Here is a 23,280-nt window from a genome sequence, read left to right on the forward strand (position 1 = left end):
TTAGTTGGGATTTACTAGCGACCCGTCCTGGCTTCGCGCAATTTATATATCTAAACCTTCCTCAGGAATCACAATATCTATTGGTGTAAACTGCCTGAAATTCCATCCAGTAGTTTTTGAGTTTATCGCGAACAGACAGACGTGGCAGAGGATTTCGTTTTATAATATGTAAGAATATATGTAAACAACATAAATAATGTGTTATTAACTTAACTTCGAAATAATGATTATAATTGCGTAAGTAAGTTTGTTACCCCTTCTCGATTATACTCCAGGCATAAAACAATCTTCTTAAAATTTTCCATACTTACATACATACAATAAAATTATGAAGCTAACTTTAATTGGAAAATCTTAAAATTTAAACAAATATCTCACCTGAAATACCATCGTATGTCCACCATTCCTCCCAACTGCCGGATATATCTATGAAAAAAATTACAATATCAAAATTGATTACACTAATTAACTCATCGACAATAGTAGTAAGTAAATAACTTTAACCAATAAAGCACAATTGATGAGATATTTTACAACGTGCGACAATAAATAGTCTGACTACTGAGGATGCCAGTGAAACTTAGATTAGATTGGATGGTGTAACACCCAAAACCAAAGGCAATAGCGGATTGGAGAAGATTGTGTCCAAAAGTAGAATGCTACAGGCTGATTTATATATACCTTTGACAGAAACGCATAGCAGTGTAAGTATGAAGACCGAACATTGGTGCATCGTGTGTGATGCAGCGTAGCCGTCACTCCGGCCGACTCATTACATCGCTCCTGTAAGAAATACAAAACAATTTTCATTGCCTATGAAAATAAAAACAATACAAAAGAACACACTAATTGTAGGACTGATACAGTTGTTTCCAACTAAGAAAAAGAAGCTCCATTGGCTTCACATAGCTGAGAAAGTAAGTCTTAGTCGTGCTTTGAGACAATCATTGTTTTATCTAAGCATCTTGTAACAGCCATCTCGATAAAAAAGGTTACCGTTAACAAAATCCCTAATTACCTTTATCTGTGGTCATCTTGCCAGCGGGAATGTCTCCCCTTCTGGATACCAGATGGTAATTATCTACGGGACAATAACACTAGCTTTCAAGAGATAAACTACAGATAGCGAAGCCTTTTGGTGTCCTTAGTTAACGATTTTTGCAAATTTTTACTGGTTCGATGTAACTTTCAATGTATGCCATAGTTCGTTCAGGTGGAATCTTGCAACTCAGTTTTGAAGCAGATATCTTCAACCGATTGAGCTGAAATGTACTATACACATTTAGTTTGGATGACAATGCATTGTTAAGTTATGCTCGACCTGATGGCGCACTCAGGGTTGACTCCCAACCAGGCAACTCCACAACGGTTCACTGAACATGATATTAATGTTGAATTTAATAACAATACATACATACATAGATGATTAATGCATGTCAATCATTTGAACTTGATATATTTTATTTATTTTTATTTTTTTAATAAAATTAATTATTATTTAAGCAAATGAAAAATGAAACATGTAATTCCTAGTTACGATAGCATGTATTTGTATTTATTATCGTTCTGGAATAAAGAGGCTTTTTCTTTATTTATTTATAATTTACATACATAAGCTTTATTGTAGTCAGAGAGCTGACGACATTAAAAGTGACAAAAACGACATTTTTGTAGAAAACTTTTTTGTTTAAATTGTCGTTTTAAGGCAAACCTAATTCTAGTTGTAAACTAGACTACGACTCTATCCGTGTACCTTACCAGTATCAATACTAAAGAGAGAGAGAAAGAGTGAATAGAGATATATAGTATATATACATACATATAAAGTGAGAAAGTGTATAGAGAGATAAATAAAGCTCGCGCTTGCGTGCGTGTTAACACAACATAAGCAATAATTACACAACAGAGCTTGTTGAAGTTAACAATAAATGGATTGAAATGATAGCTCGCCTCGTTAACTGTGGATGGGCACCGGAAGAGTACATTAAGGATTGTATAGAAAACACACGTTATTATTTTTTTCTAGCTATTTAAGTACCACTGTTGGGCATAAGCCTACAATAAATTCTTCCACGCATTCCTGTGTTTGGACTTTTCTGCCTCATTTGTTATTATGTCCATGTTTTTCTTGTATAAGTAAATATTGTTTTACGGCTCAGTGTCATTAAATAAATAAATATATTTTTTTACGGCTAATTCACGACAGACTATAGAGATGATGTGAATCTTAATCCCAAATTAGTCGTAATTATCCTAACACTAACAAAAATAATTATACATAAAAGTAATTTTCTTTATTACCTCTTCATATATACATTACTAGCTTATACATTACTAGCTTTTGCCCGCGACTTCGCACGCGTGAATTTGTCTACGAAAGCGTAATAGACATAATTTTCATACAAACTTTCACACCCCGATACAGTCACTTGTGTGGCCTATGTCCGAAAGGGAATACGGCTTTTTTTTTAAATGGTGGCTACGCTGTGGAGTACGATATGCTATGCGAAGGATATATTCTATCCTTTGACGTTGACATCTGTCAAGCAGCCGGTTGTAAAATGACAGCCAAATATTTAAAAAAGCCAACATTTTTTATGCTGATCCCAGACTTTGTGTCATTACAGCCGCGAGAACAACCGGGACAATATGAGAAATTAGAGAGAGTGCATTTCTATCTCCTACATATTCTATACCGAAGTGTAGATGGGTACCGGAAGTGACGTTATCGCCCCTCAACCGGAAGTGGGCGGGGCTAACGACTGAAGATTGCGCCGCGAAAGCCTTAAGGATGCAAAAGCTTTGATTTCTAATGCTAATCAGTTTTTAATGTTTTTTGCAATTATGTTTTACAACATTGAAACTTGTTTAAGTCAACTTTTGAATGCTTAGTTCCCGCCCTAGAATAAAACCACTCCATATATTATTCTCCAAAGATTCTTTCTCTTATCTTCGCGTGTTTCTGGTTATATTCGGGGCTGTGACGTGCCAGAGTGACAGCGCAAAAAATAAATCTTCGCCTGTAATTTTACAACCGGCCACTAGCAATGGTATCAACTCTCATTGAGAATGCTACTAGTTTGTTAATTAGTTGCCAAGGCCATGTGACCCTTAGTCGCCTTGTACGACATCCACAAGAAGACATGAAGTGGTCCTATTATAACAGCGCGACAAACAGACATACAGATTTATGCATTTGTAATTTTAAGTATGGAAATAAGGTTCACTTACTAATTTACAATATTTTGTACAATGTTGTACATATATTTCTCTTGTATTAATTTAAATATTGTTTCGTGCAATAATTTTTTTTTTCAATCCAAAAAATCTACTAAGTAGAGACCATTATGATGGCAGATATTTTCCGAAACAAAGAAACCACAGTAATTACTAAAATAGAACGGTAACGATTGTGCATTTATGTCTTGTTTCCCTCTCAAGCCGTCTCTTTCACGCGTACAAGTGAGAAAAGGACGAAACAGTTGCGAGAGACAGACTTCTTGGCGGCCGACACGCCGGCGCCGGTGGGGGATGCCAAAAGCTATTGATAACAACCCCTGGTAGCCTATTTGTGTGGACAAAAATGTTGTTTCTTTAATAATAACTTTAATACATGAAATCCTTTTCCTTTTATATATTAAAAACAAAATCATCTGCCGCCTGTTCACGATAAATTCAAAAACTATTAGCAAAAAGTTCAAAAAATTGTTGATTTTTAACGCGAAACATAGGCATCTGGGCGTCACAGCTCCAAATGAAACTTCCCGGTTACGCGAGGATGAAAGAGAGATACGCAAATGCGTATGAAGTTTATTTCGCGTCTGATACAGTCTTAAAAAAATATACATAAAGATGTCATAAACAAGTAGAAACCGGAAACACAACGTGACCTCAGATCCTGCTTTGTTTATTAGTAACTCACTTTCTGACAGACTCAAATTAATGACTACCCACCGCCACGCTATTTCGACATCTAGTCCTAAAGCCATAGAGGCCAAAGTAGCGTGAGCCAGTTTGATTTATTATTTCGCAAATGCATTTTTCACGATACATTTTGAGCAAAGTTTCGTTTAATGAGCCATTTGTTATTGTTACAGTTTGTGTTTTATGAACTTTTCATTTTCGTGTCTATACAATTACTTAGGTACAAAGTAGCTAGTAATTGTATAGACACGTAAGTTATGCTCATCTTTTCTCCGCGTAAAATGAAATAACTTTTTTCAAAAATTTCTTTTTAGCCCCAAGGTTATAAAACCTTATCGTCTAGAGATATCGTTGCATTTAACGCGTGACAAAATAAGCTCGTGCAGTAAACAGTTGAAGAGTTCCCTATTTTGAGCCGATCCTGGGTGCACCATCAGATCATAATAATGAATTGTCATGGAAACTGAAGTAACGTGGGAAATTTGAACTCTATAGGACAAGTGGAAGTAGGTGAAATTCAACTTGCAAAATTTGATTACAGACAGACACAGCAATATTTATATAAACGTAGAGAAGCAGACTTTGGGCTCCGACGCGCAACGGATGAGGAAGAAACCGGGAATACGCACAGATAAGAGAGAGAGCTCTTAAGACAAAATTAAATGTATGTAGGCTGTTTTGCATACGTCTATGTTTGCTACCTTTTTCATCGAAATATAAACGTATCTTATATTTATATATTAATGTTATACTAACAAAAGATAAATATTTTAGGATTTTTTGTTTTTTACGAATAAACTCAAAAACTGCTGGGGCCACTGACCAGGCTGATTCTGACGAGACTAGACTTTTAGAATAAACAGTAATCGATGACACAGTTGATGATCGACCTGGGCCGTGACTTTCTCATATACAAAGTTCCGTTCCGTCACTCAACTAAGACGACGAGAAACTATAATATAGGCTACGACAAACAGGTCGCCAAATTTTTCGCCGTTTCGACTTCTTACATTGCTGGTTTTTCCTTGCGGTAAATAAAAGTACTCGTACAAACTATGCAATGTAGATTCTTCGCGTCATCATTTGTCTGAGTTCGCCGATAAATGTGTAGCCGGAATTCAGTTTGACTGTATATGATACACAGGGGCACGATGGCTGCGCCGCGCTGGCGCCCAAGAGGGTGCAATGAACTTGAGATGCTTATTCAATGAATTGGGGTTGTTTGTCAGACTTCGTGGTGCCACAGGGTTGGTTAGACATCTACCTATCTCTCTCTTTTAAGAAACATTTTTGTTAAACACTAGATAGATATCCCCGGGGCTTCACCCTTTTGGAAATTTCGGGATAAACCTGAAGTGTTATCCCACGTCATATTCTACCAAAGTACTAAATATCATCAAATTCTTTTGCGTGAATGACATCCCATTCCTATTTATTAATTTATTGTTTTTCAAATATCTGTAGATTTAGTTGGTACGTAGTGAATTACCATATCCATACTATCCCAACTAATATTAATAAATGCGAAAGTAAGTTCGTTATTTATGAATTTGAAGGTGTTTTTGGGTGAATTTTTGAGCATTTCGATCACCGTTTTGATTTGAAGGAAGGTATAACCTTCCTTCAAATTTCAACTAAGACAATTAATACCCTAATTTATGAATAATCTGTGTATGGTGTAGTGTAAAATTTTATCATTGTATAAGAAATGATTTTAGAAAAGTTCTTTATTTTGATAGACGGTAATGATGGCGATCAATATGCTCGAAAATTCACCCTTTTGTTTGTTTAAAAACTTTTATTTTTGATGATTTAGATATTTTTTAGTACGATATTTGAAAAGCTGCCCTACTTTATAATGCAGTCAACAGCTAGTATTGTAAAGTAGGGAGTAGAATTACAATCATTTAATTAACATAATAAGGTCTAGTCCACCCGGTCAGTCCGACGGGTTGCTCCCTAAAGCACCGTTCATATTCATTAAGTTATTTCCGCCGTATCCTTATTCACATTTCATAAGTATTATCAACCTTTAATAATTACACGCGTGAAAGCGGACACTTTCATAATAACGTGACAAATGGAGACGATGTAGAAGATGTGGCGTGTGATTCCGCCCTAGAATTATGACCATACTGTGGCATTACTGTGGATGTCGTACGAGGCGACTAAGGAACACAAAGCATTAACGGCTGATAGGTAAGAATAGCATCCCAAGGGCGTAATGCGGGCGGCCGGTAATTTAAATAAATAAATAAATATATTAGGACAAATCACAAAGATTGAGCTAGCCCCAAAGCTGTGTTATGGGATACTAACTCAACGATACTATATTTTATAACATATACATATTTAGATAAACATCCAAGACCACAGACACAAGACGGGTCAATCAGAAAAAGATTTTTCATTTTTTCAACATTTTCCATCATGGCTCGACCGGGGATCGAACCCGGGGTGAGATCCCGGGTTCAGAGGTAAGCACTTTACCACTGAGCCACCGAAGTCGTCAAAATTTTGTCATAACCAATTTTAATGGAAATTTTTTACACTAACCCTGGGCTTTGGGGCATTACAACTTCGAATTTAATAGAGACGCTCAGATGATAGAAAGATTTACCTTACAAGTATTTCATAAAATTCTGTTTATAAATCATAAAATAAATTTATTTAATATGATGGGTATTTTTCACATATGTGAAAGTTAGAAAGAGTGAAAACCCTGGTTAAATAGACTTTAATAGTATCGAACAAAACGTCCAAATGAAATCCTCAAACCACAGTTACTATCTCAAGAATGGTCATAAAGAATACGCTCCACGTTTGCGAAGGAGATTCGCCGAGCAGGGGTCTGTATCGGATTCCCCATGCCAAATACAAATAATACGGCGGCCTCTTACACAGTAACGATAGGAATTATCGAAATATTTTAATACTAGCGTCTCGCCCCGGCTTCGCTCGCGTAAAACCATAATAAAAAGTAGCCCACGTCACTCCTGAAGGTTTCGCTATCTGATTATGTGCCGATTTTCATCAAAATTTGCCCATAAGTTTTTGAGTTTGAATAACTCAAACCAAAATATAACAAAAGAAAAACAAATCTTTCCTCTTCCTAATATTAGTATGGATTATGGCGTGAAAGAAGTATCGGTAGGCCAGCAGCGAGAGGCAGAATCAGATGATATCATCAAAGTCGCAGATCGTACGTGGATTCTATTAGACCAGGATAGAAAATGATGGTGTAAAATAAAAAAGGCCTATGCTCGCATAGAATACCTTTCGGTCCGGAAAAAATAAATCTGTGGGAAAATAAACTGAAAATAGCGAGCGAAGGCGAGACAGAAACTGTTTGGGGATAGATTAATTTGACGTGGGGTTAACCATATAGCTCCCGCGAACCCGCGAGCAACAGCTGTTACACAACGACTACTACAGTTACAACTAGTTATATTTCCTGTAAAGTAATGTTCGCATCGGTGTGAATGTAGCCGCTGCAGTAACAAGTACAGAGTTAATTTAGTTGAGTGGATTCCCGTGCATTGTCATCGGTTGTTTATCGGCGACCGCCAAACTAATGGTATTAAACTCCGATTCTAATGTATTCTTTGAGATTTTGAAGTATACGAATGGCGGTTCCGTTTGAGCACAGAATTTGGAATAAAAAAATTAAAATTGCTGATAGTCTGGGAGAGGTCCATGTAGAATGAACCTATCGATCAAACATACGGTTGGAATATTTATTAGACGTAAATTTCATAATAGCTTTAAAAAAATTGTTGGCCGCGTTTACGCAACGTCGGTCGGTCAAGTCTTCTTGTTAAATCAAGTCGTCTAGTTCTATCAAAATTAATTAAACAATATATATTCCACCGCGATGCCCGATCGAATAAGCTATCTACCCCTCTTGACATGATTTTTATATTAAAAATATCAATCATCTACTAAAAGTCAACACAGCAATATTGTTTTTTTTTTTATGAAAATTGAAAATATAAGACCGATTTGTCTTTTTTTCAGGATAATCACGTTTTATGTCAAGTAGAAATTCTAAAGTTCAAGGCTAATCGCGCCGTGCAAAGTTGAATCGCTCACCCAGGCAAAATGTAAAGAAAAAGAAAAAGGTATAAATGCAATGTTTTCTTAAAATTCAATTAAACTAAAATTGCTGCCACGTTAGGCCATATATTATTCAGGCGAGTTATAAACGTGCACCTCCTACGGGAATACGGTATCTCGTAGCATTGCTGCGCAAAACTGATGAAAATCTTACGGTTTTATTTGCCAGGTTAAACTCTAGTTAACTGAGGTAGAATGGAGCAGTGGTTGGTTCAAAGCACTTATATTGACGGGTATTAAACTTGTTACAATGACTTATTATATATTATAAATATATATTATAAAATATATATTATAAAATACTGATTAACAATAGGTTTTTGTTTTTGTTTTTTCAATAATTTGTAATGGGAAATGAGGTGTGTACTGTTATGAACAATGTTTCTTGAATAAATATCATAGTTATATTTAACGTTTCAGTCATATTTTAACAAAACTTAAGTCACTATATCAAAACCTGAGAGCCACATGAATTTCGATCGAGTATCTACTATCTCATTATTAGACAGTCTAATCTGTGTTGGTGCTGTATCGCTTACGTTGCATCAAAGAGGCGTTTATTTTTCTGATTGCATGAAATCCAAAATATAAATCAATCTTCATACTCAACTTACATGTAACATTAAATAACTAAAAAAAATACGATTTACGTCAACAAACACCTTGCCAAGGTTCCCACAACAGGGTGCGGAACCCTCAAAAAGGAATTATGAAGTGCACGCTCCATTTAACAACGTCATTTAGTATAATACGTAACAAAAGCGTGTGAGCACGCATTTTAAGGAAATTAGATGGTTCAGTCCGGATGTTTAGCCGAAATTGTAAATACAAAATATACACATATGGAAAAGTAGATGGCTTTTATACGAAAATAGACTAATTCTAATAATGGATTGATTGTTTGCCAGTGCGACACATTAACGGGATAATAATAGATGCTACCAGAGGCTTCGATCGCGTTTTCTCGCAATATATTATAACTTCTGAAGGTCTAATATATGTGCCAAATTTCATCGAATATTTTTGAGTCTATTTCGTGCGTTCGCTCATAACCTATATTATTATCGATATCTTGGTGTCTACGTATCGCGATGAAACTTATACCTGATTTTAAGTTAGGCCTACCGTTATACAACTATTAAAATCGCGTCAAATTCCATCCAGTAGTTTTTGCGTGATGTGCGAACAAACATACAGACAGACAAAATTGTAAAAAAAAAATGTTTTGGCTTCTATTAGTCCCATAAAGACATATCTCCTATGTACAGACAACACACGTACAGTTTTAGTCCTATTATTTTTCGTAAATATCTCCTAAGAACAGACATAGCCCACAGTTTTATTATATGTATGTATACGAGTAGATACTAATTTATCTATTTATATTACTCCTCTTATGCAATAGTTAATCACAGACAGTTGAACGTCGACAGTATCTCAGCTATTATTCACGTATGATTAGCAAGAGCTGAGCTAATCTCTCAAGATACAGGTGTAGGCACGGCCGTTGTAATCTTAGATAATTAAAGTATACAATATTAAGGACACCCTTAGTGCATTAGTCAGCTTGAGTGCGCGTGTCACGTTTCTGGCGGATTAAGTCAGGTAATCCTAGTGTTTTAGTCAATTATTTAAGAGTTTTCTGGACTTTTTACCTCACCACATTGCGCATGTTGAATCTGACCCTGAAAACCGTTAGATGTATTACACTGTTTTAATTAGTAGAATATAATTCCTGCTGAGGAAGGTTTGTGTGCCGCGTCATTTATTATGGTTTTACTAGAGCGAAGGCGGGACGGGCCGCTAGTTAACAATAAAACATGAAGATCTGACACTTCTGTAAATTTCAAGTTACAGAAGAAAAACAAACATTTTTATAAATACCCAAATACTTACATGAAATCAAATCCGAAATAGGTACAGTCAAAAGCTCATCAACCTACCCAAAATCATTGCAAACTCGCCGCTATTACCACGCCATAGATGTTCATGAGGGGTAACATGATGTGCTGTTGACTGTACAAGTATCCACCAACAATATTGTTTGGCAATCAAGGTCAATCGACCAATGCTTCACTTGACCGCGATTAAATTCTATCGATTTTATAGTCTAGATGAGGTCAGGTGATGTTCAAACAGTTTTAGATATCCATCTGCTAGATTACCAATTGTAACTAACTATGTAGGTCTGTAGGTAATCGTAAAAATAATGTCAGAAGCCTTTAGGTGACTGGAATAAAATCGAACACCAAACACACTCGATAAGAAATAATGATTAAGTCATAACATCTCATGAAAATTGTATTTTAACAATTTTTAACAATAATTTGAAAAATGCAAAGTACGCCATTTTGTCTAAACATCAGCGGCGCGTCGGTTGAAATCAACGTCAAAGTTTGATAGCCCTAAAGGAAATGGTAGAAAACATGTGGGAAAGCGGATCCTGGGCTCCGGCGCTTTATGGCGGTGGAAGAAACTGGGAAATTGCTCAGATGAGAGCGAGAATATATCTAGGATTCCTCACCACACATCAACTCTAAACTCAACTCTCTCTTGGCCAGATTTTCTATAATATTACATGTAGAAAAAATAACAATACGGCAAACACATACTACCAGTCGACCACCTCCGTCAGAGGTAATCTCGGATAATTAAAGTATACAATATTAAGAACCTGGCTCCGTCTGTATTATTCACGAACCCTGGGTGTTCTTCAGACCCCGGTGCAAGATGGAATGAATAATATATCCTCACGGTAAGTGTGGTGTTCGACGGATGTGTGATTTTGGGTTTATTTTACAGTTATTGAGCTAGATTTTCTTTAAAAGTGACGACGTTTGTGGCGCATTGTGGTCACATTAGTCTCTAAGCTAAAGGGCCCGGGTTCTATTCCCAGTGCAGGCGAATTTTTTTATTGGTTGTTACAGATATTCCGAGTGTGTTACGGTTATTTGTGTTTGTCCATCAAATCTCCGTCGAGTTTTGTCTATTTATTTTTTTTTCTATAAAAGAAACTATTTTTAATATGCCTTTTTACTTGATCTAGTAATTTAAGGTATTAACTCGATGTCCTAGATGAGCGACAAAAGGAAGGCATGGCAGCGCGTCAATTTCAAATTATCACCAATATTGGCACACTGGTGAACATTTAATATTGAAGATCAAGAGCCAACGAACGAAGATTCTATATCTTCGTTATATTATGACAATTTATATATTTCACTGTGCATGGCTTGTGGACAGGTAAGAACAATAATAATTTAAATAGGATAATTTAGATTAGTTTGCTTTGGGATCTCCCAAAGGAAACTAATCGGGGTCCAAATTTGACCCAAACTTCACACTAGCAGATTATCTTGTTTTTTAATATACCTATGCACTTTTAGTTAAAATCTACTTTTATACAATTATTCATAGGATGTAGATAGAAAACTCCCTGAAAATAATATAATTAATGTTAACAAATACTATAAATGCCGGCGAAGGTCTGTATTTGAAAGACAAAAAGAATAACCCAAGACACTGAGCAACGTACACTACACGGCGCTAGAGGTGGCTCTTACTCGCAGACAAAATAAATATTAAATGCTAACCTTGCTCACCAGTGTAATCACATTCCACAAATGATTCAGTTACGGTCCACATTGGTTACGTGAAAATAACTTTCTCTCATTTCTACATGTTCCCGTTTGCGTTCGGAGTTGTTCACACTTAAAAAAAACTGAAATAGCCGAATCTTCAGAATTAAATGGATTATTTTTAACGCCAACATCCGGGGTTGGCGTTAGGACATCACAGACGAATTCACTCCAGTGTAAGAAAAAAGCTTGATACATTATTAGAAAAATATAATTAGGTAACTCTTGTAAGCCAGCTTCCCAGCCAGCCCGTGTGAAATTCCGCGTAACGCTATGTCCTCCTCCTTACAAACTAATAATTTTAACATTATTGTCACATTTATTTTTCAAAATTTCGTTTCTAAGCTTAAAACTTATTAAATTAAAACCATTATTATTCCAACTCGGAGCTTTTGTGTCGGACTCGTATGTCGTAGCACTGCTACGGCGTAGCTTAATATTTCGTAGAGCCTCTACAGTATTTCGTAGCGCTTACATTAATGCCAATTATTAGACCCAGGCTTCGCTCATTTCTGAATTGTTGAATTGTTGTCGGATAATATACCGAACAGAGGGGTTTACCTACTATTCAAATGAATGAATGAATGAACTGTTTATTGTATAGTATACCAAAATAATTAAGAAAAAGAAAAATATATATAAGTACAATTAGCGGGCTTTAACGATAAAGTGAAAAGTGATTTCTTTCAGACAACCGATTTATTTTGATATTTATTTTAAAAAATAACGGGTTGCACTCCGGGAATGGTGGCAGAAGTGAAAATTTGAATTGTGTTGTAGTGACGTTGTGCACTTTTAGCGTCTTACGAATTTTCGATCAGGTCACGTGTCCTGACGAGAGTTTAATAATTTTTAACCATCACAAAAAGTGCACAACGCCGCTAAAGAAGTTTTCACTCAAAAAGACGGAATTTAATATTATGGTTACACGTTTAGCATCGCATCGCGACGCGTAACCGCTCAGTTAAGACACTGGATATGTATCTCATTCTAAAAAAAACAAAAGCCTGCGACGTCACAGGAAGCTCTTTGTTCACCACTCTCGTTTCCTTGATTAGGTACAGCCAGCAACGCAATTAATGGTAATGTGCACCTTATGCCGGCAGTACCTTTTCGCCTTTTGTTTTCGCTTATTGTTTGGGCTCGTCGTAAAAATTCAGGTGTGATTTTATTGTTTTAGGGTTCCGCACCTCTGAATGAGAAAAAGGGTGTTTTTAGAATCCCTAGGGTATTTTTGTCTGTCGCTGTCAATTTTAAAAATGACAACTTTTATTCATAAAAAAATATCAATGTGAAAATAAATAAAGGAATACGATGAAACTTGCTATTAAAGAAATTCATATGTATATTTTTAAATTGATTTTTGTATATTTTTTAATTGATTTTTCTTTTTCATATTTTTATTCATATTAAAATAAAAAATATAAACGCAAGCTATAAGCAGAAATCCAAATTGGTCATACATTAAAACTAATAATACAATACAGTTATTTTAAAACTGTATACAAGGACTTATTAACAGTCGCTTTCTCTCTCGTCTATCGTATATTTCCGATTGCGTTCAGGGCTGTGAAGCCCGGGTTAACCTTAAAATTTTAAAAATTCAGCTGTGGTTTTACAACCGGCCACCAGCCTGAAATCAACCCTCCTTGGGAATGCTATTGTTGTCTATCCCGAGTCCCTTAGTCGCCTTATCAAAAGTAAAGGTCATAAATTCCGCTTTATTTATACATAACCATTAGATTAAGCAAGTCACGTGATCTCATTCACTCACTCATTCACTACACGACTCCGTACAGTGATTAGAATTAATTATGTCCCGTAATTAATGGCTTTATGCCCATTTTTGAGACAAAACACGTAATATGCCGCGTCATTTGTCAGTCGTTAATATTAATTTAGCATATTTTTTGCGCATAACCTTTGTTTTTTAATAATTTCGGGTTGGAAACAAATATTATATTAGTTGATTATAGCTTAACATTTAAGGAATATTAAGTATTTTATATTAAAAGTGAAATAGGGTAACGACGAAAGGATTCATAATATTTTTGTGTACAAGTGTACTCTTTTGATTTTATTTGTTTAATTTAAAGACAATTTTTAATAATAAATTAAAATATGCATGTCACGCATACTTTTTAAAGTTCGATTTCCGCTCGAATCTTAACTTTTCATCTTAATATTTAAATTACATTCATAGTAATAAATTTATTTCAGATTTCTCCAGATCATTTGTTAGTAACAACTGTTCCTTAATATCTAGTGTTAGTAAACATATAATAATCTTGGCAACGAAGTTTATAATGCTATTTATCATATAATAGCCTGTACACAAACATAATAACCTCACAGCAGGGTATAAAAAGGAAATTCAATTCGTAAGCTGTAACTTTTTAAAAAGAACACTTTTTTGAAGCTCTTTGCCGTGACTGCGTCAAAAAGTTCGCCCTCATACGGAGACGGATGTAAAATAAGTAGACGAGATATTTTTAAATTCTTTGAAATTTTTTTCCAACTTCGAAATGGCAATACAACAACTTTTTATTGCACATAATAAAATTATAGGGATACAAACAGCTAGTATCCCTATAATTTTATTATCTGCAATAAAGACCCGCGGCTTCGCCCGCGTAAAATTTCCTCGGACACAGTTTTTTTCTCCATATTAAAATGGGAGGACACAATCGTGAAATGTCGTTATCAAGTGAGATTTGTCAGAATCGTGGCAAGTGGAAATACTTAGTTTCTGCACCTTTAGGAAACAGACATGATAATGTACGTACATAAGTATAAACAGTGTGATGGAAACCTGCACACTGGTTGACAACTGTCAAGTTCAGTATTGTTTATGAGACTACATGGCACTAAATGTCTTTGAAGGATTTGAATAAAATCTGACACTAGTGTTCAATAACATATTCGAAATCGCAGAAATCATAACCATTAGAATGGTGGTAGTCAATTGGCTATACGGTGGAAGTCCATAGAAAATAATATAAATAAAATACATAGCGAACAATCACACAGATTGTGTTAACCCCAAAGTAAGTTCGAAACTTATGTTATTTGATACTAACTCAACGGTACTATATTCTATAACATATACATACCAGGTCGATCTGAAAAAGACCTAACCGAAAAGAAGGAGCATCGAAACTCAAAAGACTCGATATAAACACCAATGTTAGATTTTTACATCCGTGGTGCCAGTTTAGAAGTTTTTCTCAAGATTGAGTGCGGCATCGCTGGTTTAATAAAACGACTCATCACTCACCTCAACAATATGCCAAACTTCCATAAGCTTTGAGGATATTAACGCACCTTTTTTTATTAGGAAGTTTGCTTTGAAATTTCTTTTTCTGTACATATCCACACATTGTATGCAGAGAATGATAATTAAATGTTGTATTTTGTGAGGCAATATTATATATGTTTTAACTTTACTTTTATGATAATATATCGTCCACTCAAAGAATTTAAGAGTTAATACAATAATGTTCTGCATATTTTCTACAATTTATCAGCATGAGGAGAAACTGTCCTTTAATATACTAACATGGCGAGCGCAACAACGGAAGCGCTACGTATTTAAAGCTGGCTGTAGGTGTTGCTCGTGTAATGAATGCAGCAACGTTCCATTCTACACATTAATTTGACCAGTTTAGCAGTATCATAGAGAGCATAATGCTCGGGAACAATTGAAACGACTAATTATCGCGTACGGCCGCAATGGCGCGCGATTTGTGGCAGAAACTGATTAATTATATGACGCAGTGGCCGCGTATTCGCGAGTTTGTCGAGGCTATAGCTTTGAAAAAAATATATACATAGGTATTACTTATGTAATAAAAAATCTAGGGCGATACTCGGTCGAATAGGTTCTCTAAATAGGACCCCGAACTTGTACGTATTATCTCGCCTGTTCCATATGGAGATAGCAGAGTATTCCACCTTTCGTCCCGGAGAAAGTTCCGTCCCTGTGGGAAAACTATAAGGGTGAAATTACGGGCAAAATCTAGCATATTTAAGGTCGTTAAAATTAATTCGAAACACTTCACATCTCTTCAAAGCAGTGCTGTATACTCGTTTGAAAGTAAATTAGCATATTTTAAAAGTCAGCAGGTGTCAGCCATACTCGCAGGTCCGGAGTTAACCTGTCAACTCGACTTCAACTCCGCAACTCGGAAACTTTGCAGCTTTGCTGTTCAAAACTTTATGTTGATATCTGTGAAGTTTTTGCTTATTTTTGAAAAAATATGCACTAAAAACTAAGCCTATTATTCACAAAATAGATATTAAAAAATCATCATTTTAAACATCCTCAAACATTAATATGTAAGTGACGAACTGCATCATATTTGCTGTGCCACAGCACGCCTTGTACTTTTATTTACAGCAGCTCCACTCGCAGTTAGCCAATTTTGACCTTAGGTAACCTTAGCATTCACAGTTTGATGCTGTGGTATCCGCGGTATGCCAGAGGGACGGGTTATTTTCGGGAAATTACTGAGAAGTTTGTGGTACTTCGAATCACCAAATATTGTTTTTACTGATGATATGCTGGTCGTTGAAGTCTCTAGTAACACAATTGTCGACAGTGATGTTTTATTGTAAATTTTACAACCATTCCAACAATGTATTACAAGATTATTGGAGAGGAAATCTACTCCAATATTCCGTTTGTTGTAAATAATCCATAAGTGGTGAGATCTCACCATTGTTTAACAGCAGTACGGGTATATATGCATAGGTCGCAGTCTGTGTCGATAATGATAATTCCAAAGGTCATCAATAACGGCCCAACAATTTAGCTATGAAAGCGCGACAGTCAGACTTTATTCTTTGTTTTTGCTGCTGGGGAAATGCTGTCTATAGTATAGAAAATAAAATATAAATAATAAAATTTTATAATTTTTGGTATATAATTATTTTCTTAATCGATCATATTATATATATAATATGGCAATATTTACTTCCTTTTGTATTTAGACATATATTAGATTTTATTTTTTGTAATATACGAATGCAATGTATTCTTTTTTACGGAATGAAATTCTAAATCAAAATTGTGACTTGCAAGAAATAAATGATGACCGGTCTGAAGTTAAGAATAAATAAACTTTAAAAATAAAAGTTTTAGATTTCATGTAAATTATACTTACTGAATTTATGTCACGTTTTATTTTAGTAAAAAAAATTGTGATAAATAAAAATGATAAATATTTATTCATTAGATTTTAAGATCATTTTGACTTGATATGATGCTCCTTTTTACGCAATAAGAAACGTATGAAACCTCAGTATGATAAAACGTGTAGTTATAATCTAACGTCTAAAATTGGAACCTTACGTATTAGTTTAATCATTGATTTCTAACTAGCGAACCGGCCCGGCTCCTCGCGGTCTAATAAGCTGTCTACTATGTATATTATAAACCTTTATTAATTATTGGTCTAAACAACAGTGAAATGCGTTGCGCGATTTAAAATAAGAAAGCTTAGAACAGACATACGCGGCGGGCCACTATGATTTATGTAGCGATTTAAAAATCATAAAAAAGAAAATGATACGTTATTTAGTAAATTATAAATAGCCAGTTTCATTTAAAAAATAAACGGGCCTGTTGCTGTTGCTGTGTGTTCCAAGTTTTAAATAATAAAAAAAAACTGTTTGGATAATTTCATAAATTTGAGTGATGAACCAAATTAAAAATCGCGATTTCTTTATTATACCCTAGATATAGTAAAAACAATAATTTCACTCCTCGAATTAATTGCACATATTGTAATATTAACAATAGAGGGTTGACAATCAATTACAACTCGAATATAGCATATAAATACTTCGTATGGAAACTGATTTCATTCAAATAATGCTTATATTATTTATAGTTACTATTGATAATAAAGTATATGAATTATGAAAAATAAAATTAAATTGAAAAAAGGAACATTTTTTTTTATTTAACACATATTTTGTTACAGCATTTAACTTACAAAATACATCATGTTTACATATTTTAAACTTTGAAATCTCAATTAAACACTTTTTTATTTAATAGCACAAAGAAACAGATTACAATCAAAGCCGAACGAATGGTTTTATTAATACTAATACTACTACTAAACTAGTGGCTGTCCCGGCTTTGCTCGGGTAAAACAACAATAAATTATATACACATAATAAATCTTTTGAATCTCTACCCTATACAATAAACTATCTATTTAAGTATCCAAGCATACATACGGACAGACAGACAGCGGGAAGCTACTTTGTTTCATACCATGTAGTGTGATAGTGATAAGTTAAAAACACTATCATAAGATAGTCTCTATATTTATTAATTTTAAAGAACATAAATAATTGAATAAATCTATTATTCAATTATTTATGTTCTTTTAAAAATCACATTGAGATTTTAAATGGCAGAATACGTAAGTTAAAATTTGTTTTCAAAAACACTGCGATATATATCAGGCTTAAAAATATTTAATATCCTCTCCTGTACAACAGACTTAACAAACTACTTTTATCCCTGCACTCTTAGTGTGACTAAGAAAGTTCTCCAAGAAGCCCTCCAGAATATGTCGTATGAAGATACAGAGGAATTATTAACAGTTATATCTTAAGCATACCTGCATTTCTCTAAATTTCATTTTACACTTTTCTATTATTTAAATCTGTATGTTATTAATGTTTTTATTTTGATTGCTTTTCATAAATGTTTATTACACATGTATTAGCTCTTAAATTCCTGAAATACAGGGTGATTTTCACCCTAGCTCAGGCAACATTGTAACAGCTATTAAAATACTTGAATAAAAGATTTTATTTATTTATTATTTATGTTTAGAATTTATGTGAGTATTGATTTTATGATTTGATATGTCAAAAAAAAACTAATATTATCCAGAAGTAAAATTTCAAATCAAGCATTTTAATTGTCGTTACAGCCCGGTGAAAAATCATAAATTAAAAGTTATTCCTAAATAAAATCACAATTTGATGGATTGAAATAAGTTATTCACTTAAAAACATATAAAACTTACCAGAGCCACGTACTTCAACGCTACACTGCGCTAATAAATCTAAACACCAACGAACACGCACGAAAACTGGCTTGCGGAAAATCTCGGAAAAGTTTTCCGCCTTTAAACGGAAACGCGGAAAGCCCTGCCGGAATGTTAACCCTCGCGAAGCTCGCGGTCAACTGAGAACTGTCTATACTTCCATGAAATGAACTAAAAGCGACCACCCAATTCCAAAACGGCGTAACTCAAAAAAATTCACACACTAATTCGAATCTTATGTTAATGGTATAAAGTTTTATTTTGGCTATCCAGAAAATTGTTTTGAAAGTACTCCACTGTTTGTTTGGGAGGGTCACAGAGGCGGGAATGAGTGTGTCGAAAAAAAAAAAATAAACCAACCACGTCTCACTGAGTTAAGGCTTTAGGGGCGTGTTTCCAGTGAATATCTTTAATTAAAACGGCAACTTTCTAGTAACAGTGTTTAATGAATCGAGGCTTGAAGAAAAAACATGGAAAAAGTCATCTTTTGGCGAGATGAAAATGTTGCTTCGGAATTTTACGGCGGAAAATATGGACGGTGGTTTCGTTTGAACACTTTTCACGTACTTTTAAAGTTTACTTCAAGGATGAGGTAAATTTATTTTAATTAGTCTCGCCTCGGTTCCTCGCTCCCGTGGGAATTTTGACATAAAATATCATCTATGTGCTATTTCGGGTTAAATTCTACACGTACACGTGTAGAACTGGACCGATTTCGATGAAATTTGCTATAACAAATTTCATCGATTCAGTACATCGGTCCAGTAGATTTGACCTTCGATCAGTCACACATGCAAAATTTCGTATTTGTTAATATCATGTTGTTATTAATAAATATTACTAATATTAACTTGTAATATAAAATGTAATTCATAATATTAACTTGTAATATTTGGGTTTAATAATTCATTGATATTTATTGTTAACTGTGTTATAAAATTATTTAAAACGTATGTTGATATGATATGTTAAAACATAACAAACAATATTATCGGTATTCGACTTGCGCAGGAGTCTTGTTATGTGAGATATGACAACAAGATATTTAATTTAATCTCGAGAAATTATGTCAAAGTTTAGGAACGGTATTTATTATTACAATATTAAAAAAAACATTTAAATGTTACAACTAAATGTAATGATAAATGTAACGTATAATAGCCGTAAAAATGAAAAAACTTTTTTTTTCATTTTTACGGCTATTATTACTTGTCTCATCGGAGCATATTCCTATTTCTTCCTTAGCCATAGAGCGTCGGAGCCCAGAGTCTGCTTTCTTTCTTTTTCACTGAACAACGTCTTGTGCACAATTTGTGGTGGAGTGTAATGGTTGAGACGCCTGTGGATCAAAAGGTCCCAGGTTCGAATCCTACTCGTGCCACATGAGTTTGTATACCAATCTGACTCATGTATAGTAGTTTTCATCGACCACCACTTGATTCCGGTGAAGGAAAACATCGTGAAGAAACTTGCACACTGGTTTAAATAGTGTGTGAAATGAAGAATGCAATGGCAAACCACTCCATTAATAATGCCAAGATAGTCCTTGTATGTGTTTCATTCCACGTAAGAAAGAAATAAATGCTTTATTCAGCATTCCTTTCTTAAGTCATTACTTAAGAAAGAAATGCTGGTCGTGGTCATTACCACGACCTTCAGCCGTAAGGAATAAGACTATGAAATATAATAATTAATAATTCATTGATATTTATTGTCAATTGTGTTAAAAAATTATTATAATATTATTTGTGTTATATAATAATTATATGTACATAACATGTTTATGTTTTAAAATAAAAATATCAAAATTGGAACTATTAAAAAAAAGAAAGTGCGTTTGTTAAGATTTTCGTTCTATTTTCAAAATACGTGCATCTATGTCTTGTATCTTTTCCTGTCAAAATGAAAAAAATTTAATACCATGAATGTTTTTTTGTTTATATGTATATCCTCATGGAAAAAAGGGAAATAAACTCACAATTAGAAAATTGAAAATTGTACGAAATTCTAGGAAATTGGTCAATAAACAAACAACTAAAAGTCGCCTTAATTAGATTTGTTTATATTTTTACTTTGAATTGGACAAGTATCTGGGGAACTTAGACATATGTTTCAAAAATTGTTTACTCCAGTTATTTTTTTTTTAAACTTTACCGAATTTCTATGTGAAATCTTAAAATAATTGGACATTGTATTCCAAGACTAGACTTCAACTTTCTTGTGGATATATGTTTATCATTATATATTATATAATCGATGAAATTTGTTATAACAAATTTCATCGATTCAGTACATCGGTCCAGTAGATTTGACCTTCGATCAGTCACACATGCAAAATTTCGTATTTGTTAATATCATGTTGTTATTAATAAATATTACTAATATTAACTTGTAATATAAAATGTAATTCATAATATTAACTTGTAATATTTGGGTTTAATAATTCATTGATATTTATTGTTAACTGTGTTATAAAATTATTTAAAACGTATGTTGATATGATATGTTAAAACATAACAAACAATATTATCGGTATTCGACTTGCGCAGGAGTCTTGTTATGTGAGATATGACAACAAGATATTTAATTTAATCTCGAGAAATTATGTCAAAGTTTAGGAACGGTATTTATTATTACAATATTAAAAAAAACATTTAAATGTTACAACTAAATGTAATGATAAATGTAACGTATAATAGCCGTAAAAATGAAAAAACTTTTTTTTTCATTTTTACGGCTATTATTACTTGTCTCATCGGAGCATATTCCTATTTCTTCCTTAGCCATAGAGCGTCGGAGCCCAGAGTCTGCTTTCTTTCTTTTTCACTGAACAACGTCTTGTGCACAATTTGTGGTGGAGTGTAATGGTTGAGACGCCTGTGGATCAAAAGGTCCCAGGTTCGAATCCTACTCGTGCCACATGAGTTTGTATACCAATCTGACTCATGTATAGTAGTTTTCATCGACCACCACTTGATTCCGGTGAAGGAAAACATCGTGAAGAAACTTGCACACTGGTTTAAATAGTGTGTGAAATGAAGAATGCAATGGCAAACCACTCCATTAATAATGCCAAGATAGTCCTTGTATGTGTTTCATTCCACGTAAGAAAGAAATAAATGCTTTATTCAGCATTCCTTTCTTAAGTCATTACTTAAGAAAGAAATGCTGGTCGTGGTCATTACCACGACCTTCAGCCGTAAGGAATAAGACTATGAAATATAATAATTAATAATTCATTGATATTTATTGTCAATTGTGTTAAAAAATTATTATAATATTATTTGTGTTATATAATAATTATATGTACATAACATGTTTATGTTTTAAAATAAAAATATCAAAATTGGAACTATTAAAAAAAAGAAAGTGCGTTTGTTAAGATTTTCGTTCTATTTTCAAAATACGTGCATCTATGTCTTGTATCTTTTCCTGTCAAAATGAAAAAAATTTAATACCATGAATGTTTTTTTGTTTATATGTATATCCTCATGGAAAAAAGGGAAATAAACTCACAATTAGAAAATTGAAAATTGTACGAAATTCTAGGAAATTGGTCAATAAACAAACAACTAAAAGTCGCCTTAATTAGATTTGTTTATATTTTTACTTTGAATTGGACAAGTATCTGGGGAACTTAGACATATGTTTCAAAAATTGTTTACTCCAGTTATTTTTTTTTTAAACTTTACCGAATTTCTATGTGAAATCTTAAAATAATTGGACATTGTATTCCAAGACTAGACTTCAACTTTCTTGTGGATATATGTTTATCCAATCAATCCAATAACTCTTTGTTATTTCTCAGTCAAGAACAATATAGACGATTTCTGTATGGTGAATGTTAGCCCTTTGCACAGCAGAGAGACAAATCACTGTTCGTTCTAAAAAATTAAATACCTTGAAATCATTAGTAATATAACAGTAAAATACACAGTGCTCGTATAGTCATGTACATAAACATAAAATATGATAATTAAGTTAATAAATTTGCCAAAAAATATGATTGAATTCTCTATCAAACCTACATCATATAGTACAAAATAATATTGTGTCTCAAACTTAATACCGAGTCTTTCCGCAAATCTATTCTTCAAATATAAAAGCTTTTATTTCGATTGCCCCAACTTTATCTGAAATCAATCTTCTCGAATCAGTTTTCAGGAGGCTGAGTCATGAAATCATCTGTCGTCCCTCTCTTTCATAGGCGGAGCTACTGAAACGCGCATGCGTTTTCCGGAAATCTTAAGAATAAGACGTTTTTTACTTTCTTCAGAATAATACATTAGTTACAATGGGATTATACATAAATGTACATAAAACTGTCTTTAGCGAGTTCGTAGACCATTGTCCACGAGTCTTTCACTTACAAGCAAGTGAAGTGAGAATAACAATCTTTAACTTGTAAAATATTATGTCTTGAGTGATACTATATATATAGAATGAGTGATACTATATATATAGAATGTGGCGTGTGGTTCCGCCCTAGAATATGACCACTCCATATACTCCCGTGGATGTCATAAGAG

At 33.8% G+C, this 23,280-nt stretch overlaps 1 protein-coding gene across 4 annotated transcripts in view; it reads right to left on the reverse strand.

Annotated features, from left to right (window-relative positions):
- Positions 1-23,280, reverse strand: part of LOC128678769 (carbonic anhydrase-related protein 10) — a 49,411-nt gene that overhangs the window by 24,727 nt on the left and 1,404 nt on the right. For 2 of the 4 annotated variants that reach the window (XM_053760557.2, XM_053760556.2), the window contains exons 2-3: positions 682-783; positions 379-426 (exon numbers count right to left, since the gene is read on the reverse strand). In XM_053760557.2, the coding sequence (XP_053616532.1) occupies positions 379-426; positions 682-733 (100 nt within the window). In that variant the 5' untranslated portion in view covers positions 734-783. Of the gene's footprint in view, positions 1-378; positions 427-681; positions 784-18,730; positions 18,890-23,280 lie in introns of those variants that run through there. The other 2 variants (XM_053760555.2, XM_053760558.2) reach the window with 2 other exon arrangements.

Source organism: Plodia interpunctella, chromosome 20 (assembly GCF_027563975.2).
Source record: "Plodia interpunctella isolate USDA-ARS_2022_Savannah chromosome 20, ilPloInte3.2, whole genome shotgun sequence".
NCBI lineage: Eukaryota > Metazoa > Arthropoda > Insecta > Lepidoptera > Pyralidae > Plodia > Plodia interpunctella.